Below are 12,465 nucleotides of genomic sequence, written 5' to 3'. Positions count from 1 at the left end.
GAAGGGTAGGAGCACCATTTGACTTTTTGAATGCAAAATGACTGGAATCGAGAGCAGACACCATGTCGCGTTTGGAGACCCCCTGATATAGGTAACAGGAGAAAACGGACCAAAAAAGTTTTTGTGCAATTTCTCCTGAGTTAGCCAATAACTCATATGTGGAGGAAAACCACTGTTTGGGCGCACGGCAGGGCTCGGAAAGGAAGGAGTGACGTTTTGGAATGCAGACTTTGATGGAATGGTCTGCAGATGTTGTGTTGCGTTTGTAGAGCCCCTGGTGTACCTAATCAGTGAAAACCCACCTCAAGTGACCCCATTTTGGAAACTACACCCCTCAAGGATTTTATCCTGGGGTACATTGAATATTTTTAACTCACAGGTACTACACAGAATTTGATCAAATTAGCTTTTCATATTTAAAATTTTCATTTTTTTCATGAAAATGTTGCTTTAGCCCCAAGTTTGTCATTTTCACAATGGATAATAGCAGAAAGCAGACCCCATAATTTGTTGTACAATTTGTCCCAAACACGATTATACCCCATATGTGGTCATAAACTTCTGTTTGGGCACATGGCAAGGCTAGAATAGGCAGGAGCGCTATTTGCCCGAGATAGATTGTGAATGCTACGTTGCAATTGAAGAGTCCCTGACATGTGAAAATAGCAGAAATCCCCCACAAGTGACCTCATTTTGGAAACTAGACCACTCAAGGAATTCATTTAGGGGATTAGTGAGTATTTTGAACCCATAGGTGCCTCACAGAATTTTATCACATTGAGACATACAACCCCTGGCAAAAATTATGGAATCACCGGCCTTGGAGGATGTTCATTCAGTTGTTTAATTTTGTAGAAAAAAATCAGATCACAGACATGGCACAAACCTAAAGTCATTTCAAATGGCAACTTTCTGGCTTTAAGAAACACTAAAAGAAATTAAGAACAAAAAATGTAATCAGTAATGGTTACTTTTTTTTAACCAAGCATAGGGTAAAAATTATGGAATCACTCAATTCTGAGGAAAAAATTATGGAATCACCCTGTAAATTTTCATACCCAAAAATAACACCTGCATCAAGTTAGATCTGCTCATTAGTCTGCATCTAAAAAGGACTAAAAAGGAGTGATCACACCTTGGAGAGCTGTTGCACCAAGTGGACTGACAGGAATCATGGCTCCAACACGAGAGATGTCAATTGAAACAAAGGAAAGGATTTTCAAACTCTTAAAAGAGTGTAAATCATCGCGCAATGTTGCAAAAGATGTTGGTTGTTCACAGTCAGCTGTGTCTAAAATCTGGACCAAATACAAACAACATGGGAAGGTTGTTAAAGGCAAACATACTGGTAGACCAAGGAAGACATCAAAGGGTCAAGACCGTAAACATAACGCAATATGTCTCCAAAACAGGAAATGCACAACAAAACAAATGAGGAACGAATGGGTGGAAACTTAAGTCAATGTCTGTGACCGAACTGTAAGTAACCGCCTAAAGGAAATGGAATTTACGTACAGAAAAGTTAAATGAAAGCCATCATTAACACCTAAACAGAAAAAACAAAGGTTACAATGGGTTAAGGTAAAGCAATCGTGGACTGTGGATGACTGGATGAAAGTCATATTCAGTGATGAATCACGAATCTGCATTGGGCAAGGTGATGATGTTGGAACGTTTGTTTTGTGCCATTCCAATCAGATTTATAAAGATGATTGCCTGAAGAGAACATGCAAATTTCCACAGTCATTGATGATATGGGGCTGCATGTCAGGTAAAGGCACTGGGGAGATGGCTGTCATTACATCTTCAATACATGCACAAGTTTATGTTGATATTTTGGACACTTTTCTTATCCCATCAATTGAAAGGATGTTTGGAGATGATGAAATCATTTTTCAAGATGATAATGCATCCTGCCATAGAGCAAAAACTGTGAAAACATTCCTTGAAAAAAGACACATAAGGTCAATGTCATGGCCTGCAAATAGTCCGGATCTCAATCACATTGAAAATCTTTGGTGGAAGTTGAAGAAAATTGTCCATGACGAGGCTCCAACCTGCAAAGCTGATGTGGCAACAGCAACCAGAGAAAGTTGGAGCCAGATTGATGAAGAGTCCTGTGTGACACTCATTAAGTCCATGCCTCAGAGACTGCAAGCTGCTATAAAAGCCAGAGGTGGTGCAACAAAATACTAGTGATGTGTTGGAGTGTTTTTTTGTTTGTTTGTTTTTCATGATTCCATAATGTTTTCCTCAGAATTGAGTGATTCCATAATTTTTTCCTTATGCTTGTTTAACCCCTTCCCGACCCATGACGCCACGTAGGCGTCATGAAAGTCGGTGCCAATCCGACCCATGACGCCTATGCGGCGTCAGGGAAAGATCGCGTCCCTGCAGGCCGGGTGAAAGGGTTAACTCCAATTTCACCCGGCCTGCAGGGACAGGGGGAGTGGTAGTTTAGCCCAGGGGGGGTGGCTTCACCCCCTCGTGGCTACGATCGCTCTGATTGGCTGTTGAAAGTGAAACTGCCAATCAGAGCGATTTGTAATATTTCACCTATTATAACGGGTGAAATATTACAATCCAGCCATGGCCGATGCTGAAATATCATCGGCCATGGCTGGAAATACTAATGTGCCCCCACCCCACCCCACCGATCGCCCCCCCAGCCCCCCGATCTGGCCGGTACACTGCTCCGGCTCCCCTCCATCCTGTGCTCCGCTCCCCCCCGTGCTCTTGTCCGCTCCCCCCGTGCTCCAATCACCCCCCCGTGCTCCAATCACCCCCCCTGCACTCCGATCCACCCCCCCGGTGCTCCGTTCCACCCCCCCGTGCTCCATTCCAGCCCCCCCGTGCTCCGTTCCACGCCCCCCGTGCTCCGTTCCACCCCTCCCGCGCTCCGATTCCCCCCCCCCGTGCTCCGATCCCCCCCCCGTCATACTTACCGATCCAGCCGGGGTCCCGTCCGTCTTCTCCCTGGGCGCCGCCATCTTCCAAAATGGCGGGCGCATGCGCAGTGCGCCCGCCGAATCTGCCGGCCGGCAGATTCGTTCCAAAGTGCATTTTGATCACTGAGATATAATCTATCTCAGTGATCAAAATAAAAAAAATAATAAATGACCCCCCCCCTTTGTCACCCCCATAGGTAGGGACAATAAAAAAATAAAGAAATTTTTTTTTCCACTAATGTTAGAATAGGGTTAGGGTTAGGGGTAGGGTTAGGGGTAGGGTTAGGGTTAGGGCTAGGGTTAGGGCTAGGGTTAGGGCTAGGGTTAGGGTTAGGGCTAGGGTTAGGGTTAGGGCTAGGGTTAGGGCTAGGGTTAGGGCTAGGGTTAGGGCTAGGGTTAGGGGTAGGGTTAGGGCTAGGGTTAGGGTTTCGGTATGTGCACACGTATTCTGGTCCTCTGCGGATTTTTCCGCTGCGGATTTGATAAATCCGCAGTGCTAAACCGCTGCGGATTTATGGCGGATTTACCGCGTTTTTTTCTGCGCATTTCACTGCGGTTTTACAACTGCGATTTTATATTGGAGCAGTTGTAAAACCGCTGCGGAATCCGCACAAAGAAGTGACATGCTGCGGAATGTAAACCGCTGCGTTTCCGTGCAGTTTTTCCGCAGCATGTGTACAGCGATTTTTGTTTCCCATAGGTTTACATTGAACTGTAAACTCATGGGAAACTGCTGCGGATCCGCAGCGTTTTCCGCAGCGTGTGCACATACCTTTAGAATTAGGCTATGTGCACACGGTGCAGATTTGGCTGCGGATTCGCAGCAGTGTTCCATCAGGTTTACAGTACCATGTAAACATATGAAAAACCAAATCCGCTGTGCCCATGGTGCGGAAAATACCGCGCGGGAACGCTGCGTTGTATTTTCCGCAGCATGTCAATTCTTTGTGTGGATTCCGCAGCGTTTTACACCTGTTCCTCAATAGGAATCCGCAGGTGAAATCCGCACAAAAAACACTGGAAATCCGCTGAAAATCCGCAGGTAAAACGCAGTGCCTTTTACCCGCGGATTTTTCAAAAATGGTGCGGAAATATCTCACACGAATCCGCAACGTTGGCACATAGCCTTAGGGTTAGGGTTGGAATTAGATTGTGGTTAGGGTTAGGGGTGTGTTGGGGTTAGGGGTGTGTTGGAGTTAGGGTTGTGATTAGGGTTATGGCTACAGTTGGGATTAGGGTTAGGGGTGTGTTGGGGTTAGTGTTGGAGGTAGAATTGAGGGGTTACCACTGTTTAGGCACATCAGGGGTCTCCAAACGCAACATGGCGCCACCATTGATTCCAGCCAATCTCGTATTCAAAAAGTCAAATGGTGCTCCCTCACTTCCGAGCCCTGAAGTGTGCCCAAACAGTGGTTTACCCCCACATATGGGGTACCAGCATACTCAAGACAAACTGCGCAACAATTACTGGGGTCCAATTTCTCCTGTTACCCTTGTGAATCTAAAAAAATGCTTGCTAAAACATAATTTTTGAGGAAAGAAAAATGATTTTTTATTTTCACGGCTCTGCGTTGTAAACGTCTGTGAAGCACTTGGGGGTTCAAAGTGCTCAACACATATCTAGATAAGTTCCTTGGGGGGTCTAGTTTCTAAAATGGTGTAATTTCTGGGGGTTTCTACTGTTTAGGCACACCAGGGGCTCTGCAAACGCAACGTGACGCCCGCAGAGCATTCCATCAAAGTCTGCATTTCAAAACGTCACTACTTCAATTCCAAGCCCCGGCATGTGCCCAAACAGTAGTTTACCCCCACATATGGGGTATCACCGTACTCAGCAGAAACTGGACAACAAATATTGGGGTCAAATTTCTCCTGTTACCCTTGGGAAAATTAAAAAATTCTGGGCTAAATAATTATTTTTGAGGAAAGAAAACGTATTTATTATTTTCACGGCTCTGCATTATAAACTTCTATGAAGCGCTTGGGGGTTCAAAGTGCTCACCACACATCTAGATAAGTTCCTTTGGGGGTCTAGTTTCCAAAATGGGGTCACTTGTGGGGGGTTTCTACTGTTAAGCCACATCAGGGGCTCTGCAAACGCAACGTGACGCCCACAGAGCATTCCATCAAAGTCTGCATTTCAAAACGTCACTACTTCACTTCCGAGCCCCGGCATGTGCCCAAACAGTGATTTACCCCCACATATGGGGTATCAGCGTACTCAGGAGAAACTGGACAACAACTTTTGGGGTCAAATTTCTCCTGTTACCCTTGGGAAAATAAAAAATTGCAGGCTAAAAGATCATTTTTGAGAAAATAATTTTTTTTTTTTTCATGGCTCTGCGTTATAAACTTCTGTGAAGCACTTGGGGGTTCAAAGTCCTCACCACACATCTAGATTAGTTCCTTTGGGGGTCTAGTTTCCAAAATGGTGTCATTTCTGGGGGATCTCCAATGTTTAGGCACACAGGGGCTCTCCAAACGTGACATGGTGTCCGCTAATGATTGGAGCTAATTTTCCATTTAAAAAGCCAAATGGCGTGCCATCCCTTCCGAGCCCTGCCGTGCGCCCAAACAGTGGTTTACCCCCACATATGGGGTATCAGCATACTCAGGACAAACTGGACAACAATATTTGGGGTCCAATTTCTCCTATTATCCTTGGCAAAATTGGAAATTCCAGGCTAAAAAATCATTTTTGAGGAAAGAAAAATTATTTTTTATTTTCATGGCTCTGCGTTATAAACTTCTGTGAAGCACCTGGGGGTTTAAAGTGCTCAATATGCATCTAGATAAGTTCCTTGGGGGGTCTAGTTTCCAAAATGGGGTCACTTGTGGGGGAGCTCCAATGTTTAGGCACACAGGGGCTCTCCAAACGCGACATGGTGTCCGCTAACAATTGGAGCTAATTTTCCATTCAAAAAGTCAAATGGCGCGCCTTCCCTTCCGAGCCCTGCCGAGTGCCCAAACAGTGGTTTACCCCCACATATGAGGTATCGACGTACTCGGGAGAAATTGCCCAACAAATTTTATGATCCATTTTATCCTACTGCCCATGTGAAAATGAAAAAATTGAGGCGAAAAGAATTTTTTTGTGAAAAAAAAGTACTTTTTCATTTTTACAGATCAATTTGTGAAGCACCTGAGGGTTTAAAGTGCTCACTAGGCATCTAAATAAGTTCCTTGGGGGGTCTAGTTTCCAAAATGGGGTCACTTGTGGGGGAGCGCCAATGTTTAGGCACACAGGAGCTATCCAAACGCGACATGGTGTCCGCTAACGATGGAAATAATTTTTCATTCAAAAAGTCAAATGGCGCTCCTTCCCTTCCGAGCCTTACCATGTGCCCAAACAGTGGTTTTCCCCCACATGTGAGGTATTGGTGTACTCAGGAGAAATTTCCCAACACATTTTAGGATCCATTTTATCCTGTTGCCCATGTGAAAATGAAAAAATTGAGGCTAAAAGAATTTTTTTGTGAAAAAAAAGTACTTTTTCATTTTTACGGATCAATTTGTGAAGCATCTGGGGGTTCAAAGTGCTCACTATGCATCTAGATAAGTTCCTTGGGATGTCTAGTTTCCAAAATGGGGTCACTTGTGGGGGAGCTCCAATTTTTAGGCACACGGGGGCTCTCCAAACGTGACATGGTGTCCGCTAAAGAGTGGAGCCAATTTTTGATTCAAAAAGTCAAATGGCGCTCCTTCCCTTCCAAGCCCTGCCGTACGCCCAAACAGTGGTTTACCCCCACATATGAGGTATCAGCGTACTCAGGACAAATTGGACAACAACTTTCGTGGTTCAGTTTCTCCTTTTACCATTGGGAAAATAAAAAAATTGTTGCTAAAAGATAATTTTTGTGACTAAAAAGTTAAATGTTCATTTTTTCCTTCCATGTTGCTTCTGCTGCTGTGAAGCACCTGAAGGGTTAATAAACTTCTTGAATGTGGTTTTGAGTACCTTGAGGGGTGCAGTTTTTAGAATGGTGTCACTTTTGGGTATTTTCAGCCATATAGACCCCTCAAACTGACTTCAAATGTGAGGTGGTCCCTAAAAAAAATGGTTTTGTAAATTTCGTTGTAAAAATGACAAATCGCTGGTCAAATTTTAACCCTTATAACTTCCTAACAAAAAAAAATTTTGTTTCCAAAATTGTGCTGATGTAAAGTAAACATGTGGGAAATGTTATTTATTAACTATTTTGTGTCACATATCTCTCTGGTTTAACAGAATAAAAATTCAAAATGTGAAAATTGCGAAATTTTCAAAATTTTCGCCAAATTTCCATTTTTTTTAATAACAAATAAACGCATAATTTATTGACCTAAATTTACCACTAACATGAAGCCCAATATGTCACGAAAAAACAATCTCAGAACCGCTAGGATCCGTTGAAGCGTTCCTGAGTTATTACCTCATAAAGGGACACTGGTCAGAATTGCAAAAATCGGCAAGGTCTTTAAGGTCAAAATAGGCTGGGTCATGAAGGGGTTAAAAAGTAACCATTACTGACTACCATATTATTTGTTCTTGATTTCGTTTAGTGTTTCTTAAAGCCAGAAAGTTGCCATGTGAAATGACTTTAGTTTGTGCCATGTCTGTGATCTGCTTTTTCTCTACAAAATTAAACAACTGAATGAACATCCTCCAAGGACGGTGATTACATAATTTTTGCCAGGGGTTGTAGAAATATGACATTTTAGTAGTAAAACTGAGGTCTAAAGGGTAATGTTTCTCCTTATGGAGAGTGACATACCAGCTCTGGCTTGTCAAGGTAAGGAGGCTTATTCACCCTGCAATGCTCTTCTGGGAAGTGTAATATATAAATTGCCTCTTCAGAGAAAAAGAGGACTTGAACTCTATAGCGCCACCTGTTGGAAGTAGCGATCCTACAAGTCCTACAAGGGTTGAGTGTGACTTGTAGGATCGCTACTTCCAACAGGTGGCGCTATCGAGTTCAAGTCCTCTTTTTCTCTGAAGAGGCAATTTGCATAGTAGTAAAACTGCATATTTTGCATTTGCTGAAAATTTGTCAGGTACACAAGGTTAATAGGTGAAACTAGACCCTACAATTTCTTGTGCAATTTCTCCCGAATGCGGTGATGCCCCTTAAATTGTCAGAAATTACTTAGGCCACACGTCAGGGCTGAGAAGGAAGGAGCGCTATTTGTCTTTTGGAGCACAGATTTTGCTAGAATAGTTTGCGGGTGACATTTGCGGAGCCCCAAAGGTGCCAGAACAGCAGAAAAAACAACAAAAGTGACTCCACCTCTCAATGAATTCCTCTACGGCTGCAGTGACCATTTTGTAGCATCCATGCTGTGCTTTATTCTGGAGAATTGCAAATCTGCTATTCTAGTACCCATACATTGTGCCCCCATACAGTGTAGCGCCACATTGTACCCAGCTCGTGCTTCTGGCGATACGCACCCGTAAGTTAAGTGCCTTCTCTCCATTACAGAAATGCCAAACATGTGGCCTCTTACTGTGGTTTAGGCATGGTGGGGCAGAGGAGGGGGCATTTGGACTTGGGAGCAAGAATTTCCTGTATTTTATTTGAGGGGGCAGGAGCCATGTCACTTTTCCAGAGTCTTTGTTCTGCCAGTAACGTGGGAACCCCCTGTATTTCTAGTGACGGATGACGGATTTGAGTGGGGGCTGGTTTTGTGCAGGATAAATTATGGATTTTATTGGTAACATTTTAACATTTTGGGGTACATAATATTATTCGATTGCTTCCAGAATAAGGCTGGGATCACTATCTTGTGTTCTATGCTGAGCACTTATGTGAGGGTTTCCGTGTAAATCCCCCAAAACTGCAATTCAAATGAAACCCTCGAGGGAACCACCCACTATCAGGCAGATGGAGAAGCTTGGTGTCTTCTCTGGTGCTCACCGCTGGAACACAGACCAGTCCAAAGTGACTCCATCTGCATCATAAGTGAGTGGTTCTGTCCGGGTTTTGTATGAATCACGGTATTGGGGAATTTACACGGAAACCCTGACGTAAGTGATCAGCACAGGATAAATGTGAGCCGAGCCTTATTACGATTTTTGGGAGGTAGAATGAACAAATAGACAGCAGTACAAGAATAGTTCTTATTTTTATTAGTACGCAGCTCACTGTGCAGCATAAGTGATGAGACAGATTTATTCATCGGGTTGGTGCGATTACAGCAATACCAGATTTATATAGCTCTTTAGGTTTTGCTGCTATCACATAATATAAATGTTTTTTTATCAAAAGTGGGGTGTTTTTGTCAGCAAATTCTGAGAGCTGTAACTTTTTTATTTTTTAGCAAACAGAGCTGTATGAGGGCTTATTTTTTTGTGGGACAAGCTGCAGATTTTTTTCTACCAGTTTGGGGTACATAATATTTTTTGATCGCTCTTTATTCAAATTTTTCAGATACATAATAAACAAAACCAGCAATTCAGTTATTGTTTTTATTTCATTTTTTTTGCGCCGTTCACCATGCGGCAAAAGCGATCAGACCGATTTGTTCGTTAGGTCGCTACGTATACAGCAATGCCAGATTTATATAGTTTTTTATGATTTGCTATTTTTACACACTTAAAACAATATTTTAGCAAAATGTATTTGTTTTTGTATCTTCCTATTCTGAGAGCTGTTACTTTTTACATTTTTGCCAAATGAGCCATATTAGTGCTTGTTTTTTATGGCACAGTTTGGCGTTTTCAGTTATATCATAAAACAAAACGTGTAAATACAATAATTTTCTGGGAGAAATACTGAATTTTCTGGAACAATTTCAAGGGTGCCAACACTTTCAACCATGACTGTATGTTATTACGGTTTCTGAAGTAAAATACATGTGTCATGTACCTCTCAAATCCTTTCCATTGCTTCATAATCTATTGCTTGTTTTTTTCTCTTTCCTCTATTCTGCATTTCCTGGACATACAATGGACCTCTCCTCCCTCTCTTCCTTTATCCATATCCTGTACTAGTCACAGGGAGAGGCCTGCGGCCAGTCACTGCGGCCAGTCACTGCGGCACTGCGAGTTGAACTCAGATCCCTGGCTAAGGCCACAGGTATGCTGAGAGGCCCATTATCACTATACGCCCCACTGGGGGAGATATGGAAAAGTGCTGTGGTTCATTGATTGAGCTATACCGTAGAGTTATTCCTTCCTGCTGGCATCAGGAGGACACCGGACATAAGGTGAGTAAAGCCCAAAATGAACTTCTTTGAAATGTTATTTTTGGAGCGATAGTTTTACATTCTGTTGACTCATAACAGTTTAAGAAACTCTACAAGGAGATTTATTTAGGTAGCACAATGATAGCTGCAGTGTTCAATATTCAGATGTAATATACTGCATCCATGATCACTGGTCCACTGTGGAGGTTAAATGTAACAGAAGTATTGGAATACATCTAATTAGATCTATAGATTGGAGCTCCAGAGTGTCCAAAATCGCCATCAAGGCTTCTACCCGCCATGTGCAATTTCTTCTCTTCCTCTTAGGTGGATAAGGGTTTCAGGATGTACCGTAACTACGTAAATACTTTTATGCCCAAACTAAGACAAATGTATTCGAGGAATGTTGTAACTACAAATTGTATACTTCTTATAAGCAACTGATCCGGTCTCAACCTTGATATGTTTTTCTTTATTCTGAAGATGTATATTTACTGGGGTTGTTAAGGATGAAAGAGGCAGATAAACATACAGTACATGTGAATTAATACTGCTTGATGAAGTGAAACCCTATACTTTGACACACTTAGTGAGAAGGGCTTCAGCTTCCTGCAATAAAAGAGTTGACTTGTGATACTAATTGCAGCCTAGCTTCAGATTGCTCTGTAATTAACTGTTAATTATGGGATGAAACTGGAACAGAGAATAAAAATCTGATTATATAAGTTCCTATGTGACATAATGTTACCTTTTTTAAGAAAGCTATTAAAAAGGGTTATTTGTGTGTATCATTCCTTCTTCTCTCCAGCCAGTTACTGGGGATCTCGGGAATATAACATTAATGGCTTATCCTAAGGACAAGCTGATTTGCCTGGATAAACATTGAATTTGGAAACTTGCCTTATCTTTTACTTTACATACATAGAACAAATAAAATAAATATTTGTAACCATATACATACATAATTTTCCCTGTATCTATGCGTATTGCTCAGAGGTCAAGAAAGTAGACTCGTGTTCTGTACTCCAGTCTTACTGAAGAGAGCAGGTCCTGAGCCCACGAGACCGGTGCTCTGTACTCCAGTCTTACTGAAGAAAGCACGTCCTGAGTCCACAAGACCGGTGTTCTGTACTCCAGTCTTACTGAAGAGAGCAAGTCCTGAGTCCACAAGACCGGTGTTCTGTACTCCAGTCTTACTGAAGAGAGCAGGTCCTGAGTCCACGAGACTGGTATTCTGTACTCCAGTCTTACTGAAGAGAGCAGGTGCTGAATCAACGAGACTGGTGTTCTGTACTCCAGTCTTACTGAAGACAGCAGGTCCTGAGTCCACAAGACTTGTGTTCTGTACTCCAGTCTTACTGAAGAGAGCAGGTCCTGAGTCCACAAGAGCGGTGATCTGTACTCCAGTCTTACTGAAGAGAGCAAGTCCTGAGTCCAAAAGACTGGTGTTCTGTACTCCATTCTTACTGGAGAGAGCAGGTGCTGAGTCAACAAGACTGGTGTTCTGTACTCCAGTTTTACTGAAGAGAACAGGTCCTGAGTCCACAAGACCGGTGTCCTGTACTCCAGTCTTACTGGAGAGAGCACTAGGCATAAAATGCATCACATGCATTAAGAATGGATTTATTGCTTCTTCCAGCATTTTCAGAGACGTATGCCATTCCTATTACACCTCTCCTGTAATGTAAATTATGACAAGTTTGGGCACATCCCTTCTCGTCCGAGCTCTGTCCACTTTTTAGAAAGTTGGTGGAGCTGACCAGGGTTGACCTAAAATGTTAGAATTCACAATATTTTTATGAAACTCTGAGTTGTGCAAATATTTTGCAACATTTTCAGCAACTTTATCCATGAAAATTGGCAAAAACTGCTTGATGAACCAAGGCCTAAGCATGATTTACTCAACAATTCTGACGTGTGAATACCCCAAAATAATCCTTTAATTTAGTAGTTACAGGATCAAACACTTATTACTATACAATATCTGAAATGTATCATCCATGGTGCAACAACCCTTAATAAGCATCGGCTTGCAAGTCATTTTTGTGACTACTGACTCACAGACCCATGACAAACAGTGGTCGAGGGTCGTAGGCTGAGACGAGTCATGTGTTACGTCTGCCTTACAATATATTGTAGCTTCCCAACATTTTTCCCTATAATCTGAGCCTTCTTAAGAACCGATTTGTACAGAGATTGGGCTATGTAGAATTCAGGTTTAGCAAGTGCAGGAGAAATAGCATGTAACTGTGTTAAAATAGGTTGCTCACTACTTTAGCCTATCCTTAGTATTGGTCATCAATATCTGGTCTGTTGTGATCTGACACCCAGCACCCCTGCCGATCAGCTGCCG

The 12,465-nt window shown here is 42.6% G+C and overlaps 1 protein-coding gene across 9 annotated transcripts in view; it reads left to right on the top strand.

The window, feature by feature from the left end:
• Positions 1–12,465, top strand: part of PHLDB1 (pleckstrin homology like domain family B member 1) — a 283,627-nt gene that overhangs the window by 100,611 nt on the left and 170,551 nt on the right. For 4 of the 9 annotated variants that reach the window (XM_069741029.1, XM_069741031.1, XM_069741027.1 and 1 more), the window contains exon 1: positions 9,994–10,133. The exons of 2 other annotated variants lie outside the window; for them this stretch is intronic. In XM_069741029.1, the coding sequence (XP_069597130.1) occupies positions 10,050–10,133 (84 nt within the window). In that variant the 5' untranslated portion in view covers positions 9,994–10,049. Of the gene's footprint in view, positions 1–9,993; positions 10,134–12,465 lie in introns of those variants that run through there. 3 more of the 9 variants (XM_069741040.1, XM_069741028.1, XM_069741033.1) reach the window with 2 other exon arrangements.

This window comes from Ranitomeya imitator, chromosome 10 (assembly GCF_032444005.1).
Source record: "Ranitomeya imitator isolate aRanImi1 chromosome 10, aRanImi1.pri, whole genome shotgun sequence".
Lineage (NCBI taxonomy): Eukaryota > Metazoa > Chordata > Amphibia > Anura > Dendrobatidae > Ranitomeya > Ranitomeya imitator.
Note: the sequence above shows the minus strand (reverse complement) of the source record. Positions and strands in the feature narration are given on the sequence as shown.